Here is a 21,978-nt window from a genome sequence, read left to right on the forward strand (position 1 = left end):
TCAAACTACCTACCCTCAAGCCTGTTCCCTCTAGGGGAAAAAAATGTCAACACCGAAATCAAGTCAAAAGCCGCCATGGTGTGTGGCTCTGCCTACCTCTCTGGGCAGGTGCTTCACCTTACCCTCTGCGATGTTCTATCCTTGTGAACCCTGACTTTCTTGGGGTCACAGTGCATACCCCAGTTTCTCAGCCCTTTAACTTGATTCATGCTCTTGGATCTTTCTGTAGAGATGCGTCACTCTTCCCTCCCCTGGCCTTCTCTCCAACCCCCAGGTTTTTCCTCTCTGGAAACTTCTGCACAGATTTTTAACTCCTTCAAGGAACCCTTCCTAAGTGTTATACCCCCAGATTCTGTTGCTCAAAATCTGGTTCTGCTCCTTACTGCTCAGTAAAATAAGTCAGGAAGAAAAAGAAAAATATCAAATGGTTTCACTTATAGGAGGAATATAAGAGAACCAAATAAGACATAGGGGAAAATTTGTATTGTTATTACAATACAAAACACAACAAATTTGAACAGATAATTACAAATAAGAGCTATCCTACAGGGGAAGAGGAGGAAGAGAGATCGGAAGGGAGAGAAGAGGGGGGATGTTGATAACAGGCAGGTGAACTAGGGGAGGAGGAAGTAAACATTGTCTTAAAATGTAATGTAAACAGTAATGTAAACAGATACATAAATTAATCAATTTAATTTTAAAAAATCTGGCTCTACTCCCTATCATCTCTAGGCTTGTAGAGAAAGTTTCCTTTACTTCCAGTCCTCGGTTTCTCATCTGTAAAATGAGACTATTTGTGGTACCTTTGACAGAACATTGTTTTGGGGTTAATTGTGTTAATACCCATGAAACATTACAGTCCCTGGCACTTGGGGGATCCTCAGGAAATGCTAATGCTCACAGTCACCGTAATCACATGCTGAACGACCCATGTCTGCTGGACACGAGTTCCCTGAAGACAACCTTGGAATGCACATTTGTGTCACTTTACTCTGTGCAGAAAATACATGAGTGTCCATGAACACTAGCTAAAGTGACTTAAAGAAAAGCATGATGCAAAATAAAATATTTCGAGTGATCCAAGAGAACCCAAACTACATTCTAAGAAAAGCTCAAGTCACAGATATTTCCCAAGCTACCCTGCACCGGAGTCCTCCAAACCCATCAACAGGTTGTACGTAACATGGAGGGTGAGGCCCCCTCCAGTGGGGCAGACAGGACACGCAGACCCCCATGGGCAGCCTCACTGGGGCATGGGAGGCAGCCAGGGAACCCCCTGTCCTGGTCCCCCTCTCCCTAGGAAATGGCCAAGAAGGAAACCTTCAGGGCAGCTGTGATGCCCTGTGGGGCAGCCTGTGTCCTGGGGGAAAGTGGGGGTAACCCAACTTCTGGAGGCTGAGGCCTGCCTTCTCTCACTGGGTCCATTATGACTGAGGGGAGGGGGCACATTGATGTCCACCTTGCTCTTTGCTCAGGTGCCCAAGGCCCAAAGCTAGCAGGTGCTCTTAAGGTCCAGAGTGGCCCTGAGGGCAAGGGGCACAGTGGGACTCATGCTGTCCTCTCAGGATTAGCTTTTCTCAGAATGTAGTTTTGATTCTCTTGGATCACTCGAAATATTTTATTTTGCATGGACAACACAAACCATGGATATCTGCTCACATTCCCTCTGCTACCAGATTGCTCGGAGCCCAAGCTGTGCCTCAACAACGTGAGACCCCCTGACCTCCTTATCTGCGGTCTAGTTCCACCCACCCCGTTAACCTTCCTTTCTAATTTTATTTTACATGGTTCAAGACTTCTTTATTTTTGAAAATATCTTTGTGGCCCTCCCTGGTGGCGCAGCGGGTTGGAGCGCTGCACCTCGAAGCTAAGCCAAGCCGGGGCCACTTCTGTGAGTTCGATCCCACCCTGGGAGCAGCAGCAGACTCTCCTGTCTCGTCTGCTGCTCCCCTCAGCAGTGTACTTTGTCGATCTGCCTGTTCTGCTCCCCACTCTGTCTCTGGTGAAGCCTCTCACCACCCCTGCACCTCTGACCTGTACCCCATTTCGGTATGCATAAATAAATAAATCTTGAAAAAAAAGAAAAGAAAATATCTTTGACTGCATTTTTGCATGCTACTTCACTTCCTTTAGGCAAGTAAACAACAAAGCCACCAATCTCCCAACAAATGAAATGGATCACTGCTCCCCTGCAGGCATTCCACAGGCGCCTGCTTTTGTGTAGTGCACTGATTACATACAAAGCCTTCACCTAGGAATTTCAGGAGATGGAAGCCCATTGTAGAAGTGACTGTCCCTAATCTCCCCCACAGCAGCACCTTTGCTGTGGGACCATCTCTGTACGAGTTGTTTCCAGGAGGGCACGGAGCTGGGTGATCCTACTGGGATGATGTCATGCCAGCTCCTTCCTTACCTTTATCCCTTGACCAAGGCTCTCCAGGGAATTAATATCCAGTCCTTCCTTGCAGGCCTGCAGGCAAGAAATCACCTTCTGACTTTCCATCTTGCCAGGGCGGATGGTGAGACTGGCCAGGCTGCCGTGGAAGAACTGTGCAAACCGAGGTTTAGTGACTTCTCCTCCTAGAAGATAAAGAAGTACACTTAATTTCCCCTGGAGATTGGCTATGGAGCATCATCCCAAGGCACCATCTGCCCAGGAACCCAGGCACAAACTATGGCCTCCCCTAGACCTGTGGGAACTTTCTTTTCCCAGTAGGAAGTTGTGACCAGAATCTCAATCACAGCAGCCAAGGCCTTGGGACTCCCTGGCAGCACTTGATTTAGAAATCTGGAATTTCTGAATTAAAAGAAAAAAGTGTTCAGAGGCAGGAACAGTCTTCAAGGAAAGGAAGGACTTACAGAGTAAAAATAGGAGGGAGAGGAAACAACCACTGATTTCAGGCTTGCTCGGTGCCAGGCTGTATGGGTGCCACCCCGAGAGAGGGCATCATCACTTCCAACAGACACATGGAGAACCCTACGGCTGGGAGAGGTTGAGGGGTTTGCCCAGGACACAGCTAAACACCAGAGCTGGCACATTAGTCCTGGTCTCTCTGACTCCCAAGCTGGCATCTGCTCTCCTGTAGCCCACAGGGAAATTCAGTGAAGTCATCCTAGAAACACAACAGTGATGGGCCCTGGCTTTCTAGCCAGGAGCTGTTTTGCATTCCCTAAAATTCAAGTTCTTTGGTATAGATGGAATCCTTTATTCTGTTCTACTTTTGACTCTCTTCACATTGCTTGACTCTGGGTTTCTACTATTCTCTCAGCTGGTTGAGCTGAGTCCTGTCTGAGCTTGGGCCCACTCTGTAGCAGGTAAGTATGTCCATGCTCTCTTGCAAACTGAGCCTGGAAGACATTCCCCCTCACCCCTACCCATTTTCATCTAGTTTTCCAAATAGGATTTCCCCAAGGTTCATTTGAAGTCCCCCTGCCTTCAGAATGTCCAAATTTGCTGCACACAGAACCCCTTCCTCTCTAGGCAGCCTGAACTGACAGATTTTAGCTTTGTGTTTGTTTAGAGAGGTTGCAGAACACATAGGAAAGATGGACCTAGATTGAACTCCAGCCTTGTCAGAGAAGCCTGAGAAGGGTCTGCAACCATTCGAGCTGCCATTTTTTGTAGAGAAGAATTCTTGGGTTTTGTCTCCTGGTTCTCCTGTGTTCGCTCAGCAGGAGCACTTCCCCATGGCCACAGCAATGCATGGCCAGCCCATTCCCCCAGCTTACTTATGTGTACAAGAACTGGGGTACAGGCCAGAGGTATAGGAGCAGTGATCGGATTCACCAGAGGCAGAGCGGGGAGCAGAACAGGCGGATCTATGAAGTACACTGCTGAGGGGAGCAAGGGGCAGGTCAGGAGACCCATGCCTTGTGGGTCAGCTCCCTGGTTGGGGATCGAACTCGTGCTGTAGTGGCTGCGGCAAGCTTCACAGTGCTGCACTGTAACCCCCTGTGCCACCAGGGAGGGCCGCTTGCAGTGATTTCACAGCAAAGGTGCCCCAGAGAGACACCTACTTGTGAACAGCTCTCCCCAGCAACCCATAAGACAGATTTCTGGCAAGGTCTGCCAGAATGACATCACAGTGGCTTCTCTGCCCTTCAGAGAGTCACACTGTGCCCAACAAAGTCTGTTCCTCAAGCTGGATGCTGGGGGGATCACCCTTGCCCTGCTTTAGCTCTGGGCATAGTAGATTTTCTGATAGCTACATTCCTATATTCTTCAGAGTTTGTTCTACTTCTTAGCAGCCGAGCCTTCATTATTCCAATCCTGTCATAGTTAATAATTCTTTATATTTCCCTGTTGAAATTACTTGGTGGTTTCATTTTCCTGATGGATGCCAGAACGATCCACCCTCTCAATCTGCACATGTGACTTTGCTCACATCCACTCCTCCTTACACTGAGGATTAGTGCAAGATTGAGCAAGTCCTACCAGTCCTTCACTGTTGTTCAGCCCCTTGTCACCTGCTGCTCACAGAAAGCTTCCATAAGCCCATGCTGTCTCCCAGGCCTTAGCCCCATCCCAAAGCACCTTCTCCCCACGCTGAGACTCACCTGGTCCTAATAGTTTCAGTTCTCCACCTGAAATGCACAATTAAATCATCGGGGTTCTTTCTTTCTTTTTAAAGATGTATTTATTTATTCATATAGAACTGGGGTACAGGCCAGAGATGTGGAGGGTGAGAGGGTTCACCAGAGACAGAGTGGGGAGCAGAACAGGCAGATCGATGAAGTACACTGCTGAGGGGAGCAGCGGGCAGGTCAGGAGAGGTCTGCCACGCCATGTGGTCACCTCCGGGGCAGGCGGGAATTGAACTCATGCGGAAGTGGCTTTAGCTTCTTAGTGCAGTGCTTTAAGCCGCTGCGCCACCAGGGAGGGCCATCGGGGTTTTTTCAAAGGACAAACTGAACCTGGTGAATCCTACCCTAGGATTTTGACTTAACTACAGTAGTATGGGTGGTTTTAAAAGCTCCTCCAATGAAGCAAAGGAGAAGTCAAGGTTAGAAACTGCTGGGCTGCAAGCTTCTTGAAGTTGGCCTCTGCAAACTCCTCATATGATCCCTGTCCTTTCTGCCATCTCGAGACTGCTCTTGGCACTCTGCACACTACTAGAATTTATTTGTTTAAGTCCCTCTCCTGGAAGATGGGGAGTGTTCATGCATTATTCATGTTAATGAAGACAACACTGAGCAGGTATTAGGGACTGAGAGCTGCACTTTGCCTAAGTTGGCTCATTTTTTCCTCTCAACAACCTGGGGCGTCTTGTCCCAGCATCTTGCACCCTGCCTGGCACACGACACACGTTTTATGATTGCTTTCTAAATGGAAAGCGATGGTGTAAGTATCAGTATCGGCAGACGCTGGACATGATAGCTTCTCAACACCCACCTCGCTCCAGCCCTCTCCCTCTGCAGCCTTGAGGCTTGGGGTTGACTTGAGCTCCAGGGATAGGCTCTATTTAGTCAAAACTTGTCAAATTATCATGTTTCTATTGCTCCAGTGATTTGATCAGGCCCAGTGCCCAGATGAAGCCAATTGGTACCAATAGGGGTTGGCCTATAAAGAATCATGAAACCAAATTTAAGCCAATGAAATGGGATGAGAAGTGGACTAGCAGGCTCTAGGAAATGAACTTCCATTTTTCACCAGAAAGTTTCAGGACTTACTGTTGCTTTATTTTATTTATTTATGCATAGAAGAACTGGAGTACAGGCCAGAGGTATGGTGGCGGTGGCGGGCGGCGGGAGGATTCATTAGAGACAGAGTGGGGAGCAAAACAGGCAGATCTCCTGAGATACACTGCTGAGGGGAACAGCGAGTGGGTGGGCCAGGAGAGGTCTGCCACGCCATGTGGTCACCTCCGTGGCTGGGGATCAAGCTCAGGCTGCAGTGGCTTCTGTTAGCTTAACAGCACTGGGACTTAACCACTGCACCACCAGAGAGGCCGGCTGTTGCTCTTTTTCTTTGAAGAACATTAAGTGAGATGAAAGGCCAAGAACTACTGCAACTATTTCACAGTCAGACTGGGGCAATGCATGGAGAAGGACAGGAGAGGCTGGCTGACAGGGCATAACCCTGCTGAGTCACTCACCACCCCACTGTGGGCCTCCTCAGCTGTGGGAGCCAATGTCCATCTTTATGCTTTAAGCCACTTTAACTCACATTATTGTTACTTGGCACTCAAAGCAACTTCACTTTGGAACTTAAAGGAGAGGGTTCTGTTAAGGGGAAGGATGTCCTAAAGGAAGTCTGCAAAGTCTTGTGGACTCCACCCCCTACTCCAGCTTTCTGGACCTTACACCCTACTCCAGTGATTGGAAACTACAACTCCCAGCAGTACCAGGGAGAGAACTGCGAGGACCCAAGGGCGGAGCTAGCAGGAATTCTGGGACATTTGGGGAATAAATAGGGAGCGCTTGCATCTCGTGCTCTCTCTTGCTCAGGAAGCAGCTCTCCTGGCCATGTGACTCTATGTTCAGTCAGCCTAGCCGTAAGGCATTGCAGTTACTTTGTGTCCCGCTCTCTTTCCTTGGGTTGTTTCCTATTCCTTTCCTCTTTTGTAAATAAATCCATTATTGACCCTTTTGTGTGTGCCTGCAGTATAACTGAGTTGTGAGCGTGCGGGTGAGGCCCCACATACAGGTGGCCCAATTCACTCTGGGCTACCCTGTAACAATTCTACTGAGCATATTTGACCTTGAGGAATGACCTGACATGGCTGTGGCTTGAGAGTGGGGAAGCCACTTGTGGCTTTTTCATCTAGATCCCTAAAGCTCCCTTGGATAAAGGGATACCTTTGTCGACCTGCAGGAAGAAGAGTATGAGCCTGTCTGTGAACAGTAGAGCCACCATTCTCTAGTGCAGTGAGGCTGTTTCTTCTCTGCTCTGTCCCCCCATTAAAACAAGTCTCAAGAGCAACAATGGACACTTAATGGTGTGAACTAATTGTCTAACATGGTGTGAATTCTCCAACATATATTGTTTTATTGGATCTTTATCAAACTCTAGAAGGGTATGTAGTTATTCTGTAGTTATAGATGGGGAAGCGCAGACTTAGAGAGAAGTAGCCTAAGGGCGCATTCATAGGAGATAATAAAGGGTGTGCTCTCAAGTGTGGGAACATGGGTCCCTGAACATGCCCAGCTGGAGAAGCTGGTGTGGTCAGATCAGTGCTGACAGGGTCCACTGTGGTCTACCATGTAGTCCCCGTCAGCTGCTCACTTAGCAGTTCTGCCCTTCAAGACCAAACTTTGTGATTGTCTTGGATGCTAAACATTTCCCAACACCTCATCTTCTCTCAGCAAAAGCTTGTGTTTTATGTTTTGACTTCAGAATACCAGAATATGGGCCCTCCATGGTGGTGCAGCGAGTTGGAGCTCAGTACTGCTAAGCTGGCCACCGCCACTTCAGTGTGAGTTCGATCCCTGGCCCTGGAGGTGACCCACATGGTGGGTCAGATCTCTCCTGACCTGCCCACTGCTCCCCTCAGCAGTGTACCTCATTGATCTGCCTGTTCTGCTCCCCACTGTCTCTGGTGAACCCTCTCACTGCTCCTGCATCTCTGGCCTATACTATGCACAAATAAATAAATATTTAAAAAAAAAGATTTATAAAAAAAAATACCAGAATTTGTAATGCACTCCATTTATTAGTGGTGTAACTCCTAACTCATTTTAATTAGCATTTTGTTATAGTAGGCCAACATATTTGTAGTCAGGGTGGTTGTGAGGTAGGACTCTGAAAATAATAGACATATTGAAAATCTTTTTCTTTTTTATATCTAGGGTGTCTGCATATACCACATGGCTCCTCTATTAATATTTAGACATAAACATGCTCATGAATTATTTTAAAAAAGAACATAACCTGGCCCTCCCTGGTGGTGCAGCGGGTTAAAGCACAGCACTGAGAAGCTAAAGCCACTTCCGCATAAGTTCGATCCCTGTCTGCCCGGGAGGAGACCACATGGCGTGGCAGACTTCTCCTGACCCGCCCACTGCTCCCCTCAGTGGTGTACTTTGTCGATCTGCCTGTTCTGCTCCCCTCTCTGTCTCTGGTGAAGCCTCTCGCCGCCCCTGCACCTCTGGCCTGTACCCCAGTTCTGTATGCAAAAATAAATAAATCTTAAAAAAAAAAAAAGAATATAACCTGACTTCTTACACAAAGAGCTTCCCTAAATGCTTGCGAACATGGTTTTGGAGTCCTTAGGCCAGATCCGCACACATTTTGAAGTGTTTTCTGTCTGCCTAGCCTTCTGTTAGATTCAGTTAATTATCAGACACGGGCCATGTTCTCAAGGAGTTCACATTTGGCTGGGAGAATAAAGAATAGGCACAGGGAACGTAAAATAAAAATTTAAGAGTCAATTGACAATGCCTTAGATATACTAAGGCACTACAGGGTTACTTTCCAAATAAATGATAGAGGTAATGGGTAACAGATCAAAGGGGAAAAATAGCCATCATCTGTTAGTCCTTCAACTATGTCAAGTACTTTTATCTGCTATTTTATTTAATCAGTCCTTGGGTGACTGGGTAGTACTTTTGAGAGCTTAGTCTCTATTCTTTTAACTTTTCCCTGGTGTATTTCCCATTTTACACATCTCATCTCTGGCTTGTGTTCATTGCCACAGGGAGAGCTTTGACAAGAAGCACAGATGGGGCTTGAGGCTGAATCTCTCCCCCAGTTTGGCTTCCAGGAGCCTAAACCCTTAGAAGGGTGGGAAAGATCTGGATATGGATCAACTTTAGGGGTGAAAAGCTGGCTTCCCCGCACTAGGAAATGATATCCCAGATGGAGGGCTGTCAGGAGGTGGTGAGGAGGGTTGAGAGGCAGATCGATGACACCTGAAGTGGGCTTCTGGGTCCTGGGCGGGCTGACATGTCAGGAGGGAAAGCTGGCCCAGCACACCTGGGCAGATGGACTATACTGGTCTTGCAGAGAGTGTGAGAAGCAGCAGAGATAATTCTACTTACTAAGTCAGGCAAGGAAATACAGAGAAGCCGCCAGTCCTGAAGGATCTCTGTTACTGAGGACCAGAAGAGGTGAGCCCTATTGCAGAGGATACTGCAAGGGCATTAGCACCTCATAAATCCCCCTGAAACCAGGGCATCTGAAGGAAATGGGAGAAATCCAAATTTGCTACGGTTAAATCTCCCCACTCAGGGAAATGCACTGAACTATGGTGATGGCACACGGGTGACTTGGTGATGGGAAGTCCATGGGGATTACAACTGAGATGGAAAAATGCACAAAATGATGTAAAAAAAAAACCTATTATATTATGAAAAAAAAATTCTCCCATTCAGATGGAAAATGGGTTTGAGATTAAACTAAAGCTGGGTGTGGAAAACCTTTTGTTTTTGCTTGTGAATTCAGATTCTTACCTGCTACATTTATAAGTCCTTTTATAAGTGGTGTTTTCAAAGACAGCTAACTTGCCCAAGGCCACAGAGCTTAAATTAGTGAAGCTTAAATTCAAATCCAGACCTTGTTAGACACAGCGCTGGGAAAGTGCGCTGTTATCTTCGGTTCTGAGGTAGAGAGCTGCTTCATCAGCAACGCCTAACGATTTGCATCAAGTTTTCTGGGAAACACAGTTGTCTTGAAGATGTAGAAGTATTTGGTAAATATGACAGCCTGTGTTATTCTAAGCTAGAGCTTTCACTGGGAATTAACTCCCCCTCTGTTTTCTTTACGAGAGAAGTGGGGCTCATCGACTATAAACATAGCTTTTGAATTGATAATGTCCACTTTCCTCTAAGTGTAAGTAAAAAGTCAGTGTTGTGTGAACATATTAAATCACTCCCTTTGCAGAACGAGTGCCGGGTGTGCTGGATTCTTCTTTCCTGCTGTCGTCCCCACAGCCATTTAGTCTGAGGAAGCAGTGGGGGCCAGTCCCCCCCCTCACTTTGGTCTGCTGGGCTGTACATGGCTTGTTGATGGGGATGCCCCTCAATGAACACAATTTCATGGATGGTTGGGTATCAATTTTGAGCAATGCAAATGGTAGGACTGAAATCCTGCTTTCTTGCATTTCTTCATTTGGGTGATGGAGACACCACGGAAAGCAAAGACTAAGTGAAGTGTGTAATAGACCTCTGGACACTGCAGCTTCAAAACTGTCTATACCCTAGGAGACAGCAGCTGAGGGCTGCAGGCAACTGTGGACACAGATGTTCTACCATCAGGATTGGCCATGACACATCCTTGGCAGGTTTTCTTGACCTTGTCCATCTTTACGTATCCATCTCTCCAGCCATTTCAGCAAATATTTACAGGGCATGTTCTAAGTGAACAAAACATATGACTTACAGATGACATCAAAAGTCACTCTTTGGAGTTGGGAGCTGGAAGTACATTATTTATCACCCCGATGCACCCTTCTTTTTCCAGATGAAGAACCTAGGAGCATGGGGGTAGGACCCTATTTTTGAGGACCCAGCCTAGTAAGCAGCAGCAGCAGAGTGGGTCTGGAATTCTCTTTTCACTCCAAATTCAGCCCTCCCGCCATTAACCCAGAGGTCTGATGGGCCTAGAATTATCTTTTGATCTAAGCTTGATTTTGGTTTTTGGGGCAAATACCAAGGGATTTCAGGCAAGCTATCTGACCCTGGGTTCCAGAATCCTCTTGTTTTCCTTATTAGGGTTGGCATGCCAGCTTCCTTTCCATGTCCCTAGAAGCAGGGCTGGTAGCAGCACAATTTAAGATGACACTCGTGGCACAGACCTGAGGGCAAATCCTGGCTCTGTGTGGCCCTTAGCAGGGGTGAGTTTCCCTAGCTGTATAGTGGGATCCTAATCACACCTATGCCTCAAGGTTGTCAGGGTTCAGCGTAAGCAAAAAACAAAACAAATGGCAGGAGTTCTAGTGGTAGAAAGAACTGAGGAGCAGCAAGATGAGTTTTCTGTCTCTTCAATGGCATCTTTCTCATTTTTCCCCCGCCCCTCTGGTGTGTCTCTCAGAGGAGCTAAAATGATGCTGCTCTTGCTTTAAGGCCCCTGTCAGATTTTGTAATATAAGTTTCATAGTAAGATACAAAGTTAGAACTATAACTCAGTTATACTGTTTCTAGACGCACACATTTTAAAGCTGGTTTTATCTGTGTCATTGCTAAACCAATACACCTTCATGCTTAATCAACTACAGGGTCTAGAACAAGCTTTCCTTGAGTTTTTAATAGGGACAATGCTAGAAATGCCTTGTTAGTCACCACCTGTATATGTCAGATCATGCATCATACACTTTGGTCAACAGTGCTTACAAAATGGGGAGTGAATCGGCCAGCATCAGTTATTGACCTTGTCTCAGTTCTGAGATGGGAGGTGGGGGAAGGGAGGAGAACTTGCGAAGCAGCCAGATCTTGCTTTCTCCATGCCCTAACGGATAGAGACCAGCATTAATAACTCCAGAGAGATGTTTCTCAAAGAGTGCTACAGAAACACAAATGTTCACCAAGGAGGAATCCCGTGGTGAAATAAGATTGAGAAACATGGTTTAAATGTCAAATGGAGTGCTTTATTTGAAGATTTTTGAGACATTTTAATATGCTAACATTCAGTATGACTCTCCAGAATGGAAACTTATGTGGCATGGTTTATGTGGTACCCCAAACTTGACGTTGGCCTCGGAGTGGAAGAGCCATCTTGTAGGACTGGGGATTCATGGGACCCTCCCTGGGAAATGTTACCTCAGTGTAAGGGCAGACAGTACTGATTGGCACGTGCCTCTTTCTCTAGCAGCAGAAACCCTAGGGATGCAGAATCATTTCAACACAGACTTTATTAAGAGAATTTGTACTAAATTAGAAAAGCTTATTAAGTGCAGGCATGCATTCTAAGTCTCTGCACTAATTTTAGTGTCTGACCTGGAAATGTATACCAGATCTCAAGCCTACAGGTGGCTCCAATTTCCCTCTATCTGAAGAGGGAAGCTATTGATTACTGTACAACTTTCAAGGTTCTTTCCACTTTTTTATACTTTTTGTACCATTCCTATTCTTTGTTTTGGCTCCTTTTGCTGTATTTTTTGTTTGTTTGCTTTGCTATTGTTGTTAAGCAAGATGCAGAATGCAGTTAGACCAAGAGCTAAGGTAGAAAGCCTACCTGAGACTGGGGAGTGTCCCAGTCAGCAGTGGGCAAAGTGGCAAAGCAGGGTGCACTGTGAAGGTCCAGGTCCAGAAAACTGGAGGGGAGCCCCTGGCAGAGATGAGGTGTGGTGGTCCCTGGGAACAAAGCTATGAGTAGGGAACCCTGGGATGACATCCACCAAGAATAGAAGAGAGTGAGGCAGGGAGGAGGGTGGGAAAGTCCTTTGAGTGAGTCTCTAGGACAGTGCTTCCTTGAATAAGCCTATCCACTTCTTTAAAAGAACTTGGACCCCAAACACTACACGACATACACTTCAGCGATATCTTTAAAGATAGAGCACCCAATGCCACAATAGTGAAGGCAAGGATAAATAGATGGGACTACATCAAGTTAAAGAGCTTCTGTACAGCAAACGAGACATTACAAAAAACAAAAAGACAGCCCACTAATTGGGAAAACATTTTCTTACACAAAAGTAGTGATAAAGGACTGATCACAAAAATACACGGAGAACTGACGAAACTCAACAAAATAAACAACCCCTTCAAAAATGGGCAGAAGAGCTAAAAAGACACTTCTCCAAAGAGGAAATGCAGATGGCCAGCAAGCATATGAAAAAATGTTCAACATCACTCATAATAAGGGAGATGCAAATTAAAACCACAATGAGATACCACCTCACCCCAGTGAGAATGGCACATCTTCAAACAACTAGTAACAACAAATGTTGGTGAGGGTGTGGAGAAAAAGGAACTCTCCTGCACTGCTGGTGGGAATACAAACTAGTACAACCACTATGGAAAACTGTTTGGAGGTTCCTCAAACTGCTTAACATAGAGCTTCCCTATGACCTAGCAATCCCACTTCTAGGTATCTACCCAAAAGACACAAAAACACTGATTCAAAAAGATAACTGCATCCCCATGTTTATTGCTGCTTTATTTACAATTGGAAAAACATGGAAGCAGCCCAAATGCCCAAAAGTAGATGACTGGGTTAAAAAGATGTGGTACATATATACAATGGAATATTACTTAGCAACCAAAAAAGAGAAACACATGTCTTTTGCAGCAACTTGGATGGAGCTGGAAAAGATCATGCTTAGTGAGATAAGCCAGAAAGAGAAAGAAAAATACCGGATGGTTTCACTCATAGCAGGAGTATAATGGACCAGGTGAGAAAATAATAAGAATAATGAACAGCCATATACCAGAGACATTTTGTGGGGGTGGAGTGGGGAATGGGATCAAAAACCGGGGGTGGGGTGGGGTGGGGAGGGAAGTGCACGGGACTATGGTGATGGCACATGGGTGATTCGGTGATGGGAAGCCCACGGGGATTACAATTGAGATAAAAACAAAAAGTGTACAAAATGATGTAAAAATAAACTGTTATTAAAAAAAAAGAACTTGGGCCCCAAGTTCAATTGAAGTAAGTGAGACAGGACAACTCTGGCTATAGAGTTGAAAGAAAAAATCTGTGCAGTGTCACCTGCTGGGGCACTTCTCTGACATCCTAGGTCTCTAAGGACCTAGCCTGACACCATCAGCCTTCCTGACCCCTCCCATGCGGTACTGGGCAGCTGTGTCCAGTTTAGTGGTCCAGGAACAGAGCAGATGTGAACACAATTTTCATTATTTATGAGTTAAATCCAAACTTTTGCTTTTAGAAATGAAGTGAGGAGAAAAACTCAAGGACAAATTAATCAGTCTTTGAAATGATCTTCTCCCATATTGTGTCCCAGAAAGAGACCAGGGACCTGGTATTTGTCTATCGGCAGCAGCTTCTGAGTCATTCAGAGGTTGGCCTTGTGAGAACTTGGTCTGATTTTACGTTGAGAACAGAAGATGGTGCGCTTTGGCCATACCAAGGAAGGAGGGCATTTTTATGATGTGAAGTTCATTTTGACTGCAAGAGTCTTTCTCTAAAATTAAGATCGCTATATGCTCAAGGCTATACTGGCAACATTTCTTAAGTATAAATGAAGTCTCAATTTTTTTTTAATTACTGGAAAAAATACCAATGAAAATGAGGTTTCACTGATTGCTTTGGCTTTCAATTCACTAACAGGACACAGTAGGCTAATTGGGACTGCGAAGCAGTGCCTGGTAACTGGGCTGAAGCCAGTTCCCCGGAGGACCCAACAAGCAGCTGCTATCAAATAATTTTCTATGCCCATTGTTAAGCCCGATTGGAAATTTCACAAATGTGAACTAGTTCCCGTGCCAACCAAAAAAGCACCTAAAAACCACACAATTGCAGGCCTAAAGGCAATTACAGTTGCACACTGCAGGTCTGTAACAGCATATAAGTGGACTTCCAAAGGTTTAGAAACAAGCCAAGATGAGAGCTGCATCAGAGAGCACTAATTTTTCAGTCTGGTATCCTATTGAAAGATCTTTTGATGTGTCCTTCTGAGACAAAAAATTATAATTCCTAGGAGGAAGTGTTCATGCGAACCCAAGCTCTTAGTGTGGCAGTAGCGCATCTTAAGGACCCAGCTCCTTCCCCAGACTCTTCTCTACTCATTCTGGCCTATGTGCATTCTAGTGATAGGGAGCCCTGACATGTAGAATATGAGCATAGGTGTGTCAAGCTCCTCGCTATGACACATGCTGCTGCCTTCCTTATCTTCCTAGGGAACTCTTTTTTTTTTTTAGATTTATTTATTTATGCACACAGAACTGGGGTACAGGCCAGAGGAGCAGGGGTGGTGAGAGGCTTCACCAGAGATAGAGTGGGGAGCAGAACAGGTAACAACAAAGCACACTGCTGAGGGGAGCAGCGGGCGTGTCAGGAGAGGTCTGCCACACCATGTGGTCACCTCCCGGGGCGGGAATCGAACTCTTGGGGAAGGGGCTTTAGCTTCTTGGTGTGGTGCTTTAACCCGCTGCGCCACCAGGGAGGTCTAGAACTCTTGCTCATCCTAGAAGCCCAACTTGAAAGAGGTTAAAGGATTTTCTCCTTTTCATCCTTTTGTTCAAGGACGAGACCCAAATCTTCTCCACACTTTTCCCAAAGTATGCACATTCAAGTTCCTGCCTACACCACAAGTCCTTTCTCCCAATATCATCTTCTGATAACTATTCTCCAGCCTTACTGAGCTTCTTGTGACCTCCAGATGGATCTGGTAGGAGGGTCTTTGTGGGAAGGAAATGAAAATCAGTGCCACCAAGGAGCCATGGGAAGCTGGTATCACACAAGCCAGCACATAGCAAGGTCTTGTAGACAGACCATCTGCCATGTTGGGTTTAGGGACAAGGAACAGAGAAGTAAAGGAGCAGATGTTTTCAAATGTACTCATTCATTCTACTGAAACATGTCTGGACCAGTACCCAGTCCTTATGACAACCCTATGAGATAGGTGTCACTCTAGTTTTATAGGTGGTAGTTGCTCAGAGAATTAGGGACTCTGGCAATCCTTCATGGGCAGTATATGACAGGGCAGAAATTTTATGGACTAAACACAAACTCAAATTTTTTTTACTCCAAAGTCTAAATTTCTCTTTCCTGGTTTGGGAGGGTCACCTAATTATATAGCAAAAGATTAACAGAGGCAATACAGATTTCTGTGAAGTTTGTATTCTAGAGTTGCAAGTGCTTCAGAAGACAGAGTTTATATTATTTCTCTCAGCATATATCGGCTCTGTTCAGAACTGACCGTCAGTGGACTTCCATTGTATCTGTGGATAATCCATCTGACCCAACCATACAAGCAAAGCCCCACATACTGTACATTTTTGAATACCTTGAGCAGAGTATTGTATGAGGAGAAAAGGAGATCCTTGGTTCTTGACCAGCATAGCACTCATCAGAGCCAACTGGTGATATTGGGGCAAGAGTCAATGGGTTCTTCACCATACAGCCCCCATTTGAAACTGGATGAGTTCCAGAACAAAAAAAAGATTACAAATCTACTTGTGTCAATCTAAAATCAAATTCTGGTCTCACACTAAGCACTTTCTTATTATATAAGCTTAGTGTCTGATTTAATCCTTTTTTTGTTTTTAATAAATTATGTCTTATTAGTAAGGGATAGTAAGTTTCCCTGGACAATTCTCACACCACTTGTTTTTCCAGTTTGTCTATCAGTAACTTTCATGGACTGAACACAGATGGGCTGGGGAGGGAGGAGGTTTGGGTGGGGTTGAAAGCTCTTGACTTAGGGTTACCTTGCCAACAGGCGCCGACCGTGAGTTGCATATCTATGTGAGATGGATGAATGGGCCAATCGTTGGTCACCAGGTATGGTTCATACGTTGCTCCATCCATGTACAAAGAAACCACAGGGAACTCCACATTGATGACATAGTAATGCCACTCTTTGTCACAAATCTAATAATAAAAAAGGAAGAAGCAGCACTTAAAATTGGATATTCAATGAAGCATCAAACCGATTTTTATTCTAATTATGAAAGGGGAAGAAGACCTTTTTTATCAATAATTTTATTGCATAGAATTCAAGGAACATAATGGGTAATATGAACTGAAGTTATAGAAGAAGCTCACTTCAAACATTATAGAAAAAAACCTGGGGGAGAAGAGCACCTGAGAATACAATCATTAAGCAAGTATTTGATTAGAGACAGATTTTCTTGTTCACATAATTACCAACTCTCTAAGCTAGCAAGTTTTTGGTGGATAGGTGGGAGGATCTGCTTAAATTTGCTATGTATGAAAATGTTCTTAGTTCTTTAGAAGAGAAAAGAAGTACTACTTTTTTGAGCTTGGGAATAGATGGAACTATACAGAGGAAAATGCTACATTGAAAGTAGAAATGAAGAGGGAGAGAGAGATGGGGAAAGGAAGGGAGGAGAGGGAAGATAATGGAAGAGGGATGAGTTAGGATTAGAAAGTAGTACACAGACGGGAACGATCAGGAAGATGAAGAAGGATGGATGTAGAAGAATTGGGCCCTCAGTTCCATTGTCTCTATTTGAAGACTTTCTGGGGTGCTATTAGAATCCCATGCCCCATCTTTAACTCAAGCAAATAAAATAAATTCTGAGAGAGTCTTTCCAAGAGGACTGAGCTTTGTCCTCTATTGGAGTACTGGGGTGCTGAGGGAAGCAGGGGAAGAGAAGGACCAAAGAAGGGTTGCACTAGCCTGGACTCAAAGCAGAGTACTCTGCCTTGTTTCCCCTCACTGTTAAAAAAATAACGTATTTTAAAAACTTGCATACATTTAAGATATACAATATGAGGATTTGACAAACACAGTGACATGATTAGCCAAATGAATTAACACATCTCTTTCCAGTTGCCACCTTGTGCGCATGTGGTGAGAACACCTGCAGCTTATCCGTTTACCATTTGGAAAACAATATTGTTAAGTATAGTCATCATGCTCATACATTACATCTCTAGACCTCCTCCTCTTATGCAACCCAACAACCATTTCCAGCCAAGATTTCTGGTCTTAAAAATGAGATCCCCAAACTAAACTTTAAGGCACATAGAGATGCTGTGTCTCCATTCTAGCGCCATTCAATCACAAAATGTTGACCATAAGGGACTGAGCTCTCACAGCACGATCCAAAGCAGAATCCAAGACTGGTGTGTCTTGGGAAGGGAGATAGGAAGCATAAAAGGTGACAGGATGGAGAATGCTGTACCCTCTCTCTGGATGCCTTGGAAATCACATTAGACACTTTATTTTCTAGACTCCCTTTCTCTCTAATCCCTATGCACCCTGTGGATGCTGCCTCTGAATCTCTCTCATCTGCATCCTCTGGCTTCCATCACCCCTGCCATCCATGGCAGTGGAGACAGATGAGTTCTGCATGAAGGTGACCACAAGGTGAAGGCATCAAAGCCCTCCCTACATCCACTTTGGATTAAATGTGCTGTTTCTCATGAATAGATAACACCAACAGGGATGCTAAATGATCGTTTCCCTTTCATTCTGGAATAAGAATTTTTTCCTTAATGTTCTTTTTATACTGTCCTGTCTCATGTCTAAGAAAATTGCTCCTTTTGAAACACATTAATGTGATAAAGTCTGATGAATATTTTAGGGGCTCTTGGAAAGTAAGTAGGAGGCGTCCAGGCAGATGACCCCAACATCCTGTTATACAGCACTGAGTATACAGTTCAGTGACTGTTTACATCTCTCTAGAGCTCCTAGCTCATCTTTTAGCCCGCTCTTGCTCTGTACCTGAGATCACAGGTGTGTTGGGTACAGGGCTCTGGAAAGAACCTGTGATTAGGATGGGGCTAATCTAGAGGCTGGCGGACAGAAAAAAGGAAGAACTGAAGACAGAGTTTAAGGGTGACAGAAGAGTGGGGAATTAAGGAGAGTACTTGAATAAGGAAGCACCCGATCCAGGAAGGTCTAGTATCTTGAGATTTATAATCAGGGGAAACAAGGCAGCATATTCCAAGACCCTGAATATGGTTTACATCAGGGGCATATTCCCTGAGGCTTTGGAAAACCTCTGACCAGGCCCAGGCTGGGAAGGAGCAGGTGATGGTACAGTGTCCATGACCACAGCCCATGGCCTGTGGAATGTGGGCAGAGCAAGAGAGTCAGCTTGCAGGTTCCCCACCATGGCCGCCACCACCACCAATCTAGTACCCCTCTGGCATCCACCATGTACATCCATGTGCAGCCCGGGTCTGCCCAAGCTAGATGGAGAGTGATCCTCCAGCTGACTTCTGTTCACAACGTTTGCAGAATTTTTGTAGGACATTCAAAATAAACTTTGTGGGAGAAAAAAATATGTAATTCCATACCTCAACAGCAGCAACAACTTTCTCAACATTGCGACCTTTTCGAGGCATTTTCCCCCAGTTTTTCTAAAGCGTGTCCCAGCATGCCCCCCATAGAAGCAGGGACTCTGGACACCCAGCCTCAATTTTTAGGTTTTGATGTTCCATTTCATTAGCATAGCCAAGGCTCCCTGCAACCTCAAAGTATGTGCCTGTAATGACTTTCTAAGCTTGCCGGAAAATGGAACTTTTCTATTTATAACTCTCCTATAAATACCTTGTGAAACAACAGTTGGGAAAGGTCAGTTTGGATCACACAGTACATACAATTCGAATGTTAGTGGTTTAGCTTAACATCAGCATTAAAATGCCTTTGCCAACTTCATTTTAGATGTCTGCATAAAATGGATTTGCCACAATATATTTAAGCATCCCCTTACTACAGGTATTATATATCGGCAAATATAAATGATACTATAATGAATTTCTTTGTACATAAATATTTCCCCCATTTCTGGTTATGTCTTCGGCAAAGATTCCTGGAATTGGAATTACTGGGTAAAGGAGCAAATACTGAAGGATTTTGCTGGCTCTTGACACCCATTGTCAATTTTTTTCTATAAAAAATTGTGCCTATTTCTACTGCACAAAGAGTGAGTATTTGTGCATCGTGTCCTTATTACATTGAGTATTTGAAAAAAATTAAGTTCTGAATATTTGACACCGTTTATCTCATTTTAATATTGGTCACAAAAGAAGGCAGGATTCATATTCTTCCAGGTTAAAGGGAGCGCCTTCTGGAAGGGGGGAGCAGCCTGAGCTGAAACTCAGAGGTAGGAACAATTGGGAGCTCCCCCAGTGAGTTCCTAATTGGGTATCTAAACAGGTTTTAGTGCAGACCACGTTTATGCCTGCAGACTTCTCATACCAAGTAATCTATGAAGACAGCTAAATGCCTAATTAAGGTTTCATAAATGTCGATCTATGATCAAGAAGAGACCTGTATTAACCCTCTGTTAGAACTTCAGGGACAAACTGTAATTGAAAAATGATCAAGCCAGGAGGCAGCAAAATAAATGTGTCAATGCATAGCTCAAACATGAAAGAAGGAAATTAAGCAAAGTGACCTTTCCTGGGGGGAGAGAAGAACTTTAATTGCTGACTGTCCGTGAATCACGGGTGAATGCAGCTGGCACCAAGCACATCCAATGCCATCCCCAGAGACACTGCCCTAGGCCTCGTCTGGACCAAAGACACTTTGCTCTCTGAAAACTACAGGTGTGTTTCCAAGTGGGCAGCTGTGCTGATAAGTAAGTCAGAGACCAGCCCCAAGGACAAATGATAAAAGCTGCCAGGAAAATGCTAAAGGAGTTCTCAATTGGGAGTAGGATGGTACTCCAGGATGAGTCAGGGCCAACCAAGAAGTCTCCCATGAGAAGATCAGGGTGTAAAAGTGTTGAAATGGCAGTTAAACTTCCCATTGGAAGTTAGGAGTTGATGTTCCCAATCAATCAGGATTGTTGGATGTAGCTATTTCAAAAGATACATTTACTAATTACCATGTGGTAGGGACTGTTAGGAGCTGTCCAGGATGTAGTACTGATCAGATAGGTATTTTACCTTCAAGGTTTTCAACCAAATGGTGGGAGTGAGAGTGGGAGTGGGGACAGGTATTAAATGCACAGTAAACTCAAGTGTAAGAGGGATTGAGATAAGTGTTATGGACCAGGTGCAAAGCACTGTGAGACAAAAATTCTGCCTAGGAGAGTTGATATATTTAAGGAGCTACAGTGAAGATGACAAAGAAAAAAAATCTAGGCAAATGGGGCAGAAACATCATATTTATTCATTCATCTGTTTTTCTATCATTAAAGGGTTTATGTCTGACACATAGGAGGATTGCTCATTCTTTCGCTCACTCCTACAGGCATATATTAAATACACATCCTGCTCTGTGAATGAAAGAAAGCACCTGCCTTCATGGAACTTCCGGTGCAATCATGGAATTGACACAAAGGCTTGTAATTGTGACTCAGTCTGGTACAGATTTGTGCAGTGTACCAGGAGGGAGTGGCGGGTGTCTGATTGCATTGGAGAAAGAAGGAAAGAAGGAATCAAAACACAGAGCTTAAAAGGGCGAGGTTAGCTGAGAAAGGGTGCAGAGTAGAAGATACAACCACGAGAAAAATTTGAATCAGAGGTCTGAGGACTTGGGTTACTTCTATTTTGTAGGTAACATGAGATCTGGGTGCTTTTGGGCAGCAGAAGGATAGTAATGATTACAATACATTTCGGAACATTTTTCTCAATTTTTAAACATAATCATATCGCCTATATATTTAATCATTGCCACAATCCTAAAAAGTAGGAGGGCCAGTTCTGCTCCGGGAACTTTAGCAAATAATCTCAAGGCATTTCCAGTGGGAGTTAGATGTAACACATATCCCACTGTTTGTTACATGCACACTGTGTGTCTTTTCATTTCCCATGGAACCAGAGACTAAATTTCATTCATTCATTTCTAATTCAGGATTCTCAGTGGATTCTTATCTCCTGAGTAATGGGCTTGTGTGTCAGACTCTACTCAAATGGCTCCACTTGATAATTCTATAGGCATTATAGACTCATCATGTCCAAAGTTGAGCTGAACACCCTCCCTCTCCAGACACTCCTGCTCCCTCTCCTGTGTTCACTGCGTCAGAAGACATTTCCTCATCCAATCTGTTGACGTACCCTGAGCAGCAGGCATTTTTGGGCTCCCCACTCATTGCCTCATGCCACTCATTTACTGCCAAGCCATGATGATAGTCCTCTCATCTACTCTTGGCTTGCTATGCTCATTCCTACTCAGAAGTGCATTCCAGAAAGGGATAAGATTGAGAAGGCATATCTGGAACAGGTTATGACAAAGTGGAAAGCCTTTGAGCGAGGGAGAGTATCAGTTTCAGTAAGGGAATGACAGCACTTTGGTGTGAGTGTGAGCAGGATGGGGCAGCTGGCTGGGGGTGGAGGCAGCCACATTAGCCCAGTGGGTGGCCAGGGAGGGTGAGAGGGAGTCCTGTACCCTAAGTCCATGAATAATGGATTGGGTGTCACATTTGCTTCAGAAATCTCTGGGGAGTACTATTTAGGACTTCGGAAATATAACTGAACTTTCCGAACCCTTGGCTCCT

General features: G+C 44.8%; 1 protein-coding gene across 1 annotated transcript in view; it reads right to left on the reverse strand.

Annotated features, from left to right (window-relative positions):
- The window catches only part of CLSTN2 (calsyntenin 2), a 599,321-nt gene that overhangs the window by 25,967 nt on the left and 551,376 nt on the right, over nucleotides 1-21,978 (reverse strand). Inside the window, exons 9-10 of the mRNA XM_004682158.2 lie at nucleotides 16,267-16,429; nucleotides 2,414-2,580 (exon numbers count right to left, since the gene is read on the reverse strand). Coding sequence (XP_004682215.1) covers nucleotides 2,414-2,580; nucleotides 16,267-16,429 — 330 coding nt within the window. The remainder of the gene's footprint in view (nucleotides 1-2,413; nucleotides 2,581-16,266; nucleotides 16,430-21,978) is intronic.

Source organism: Condylura cristata, unplaced genomic scaffold (genome assembly GCF_000260355.1).
Source record: "Condylura cristata isolate star-nosed mole 26May11 unplaced genomic scaffold, ConCri1.0 scaffold00014, whole genome shotgun sequence".
Lineage (NCBI taxonomy): Eukaryota > Metazoa > Chordata > Mammalia > Eulipotyphla > Talpidae > Condylura > Condylura cristata.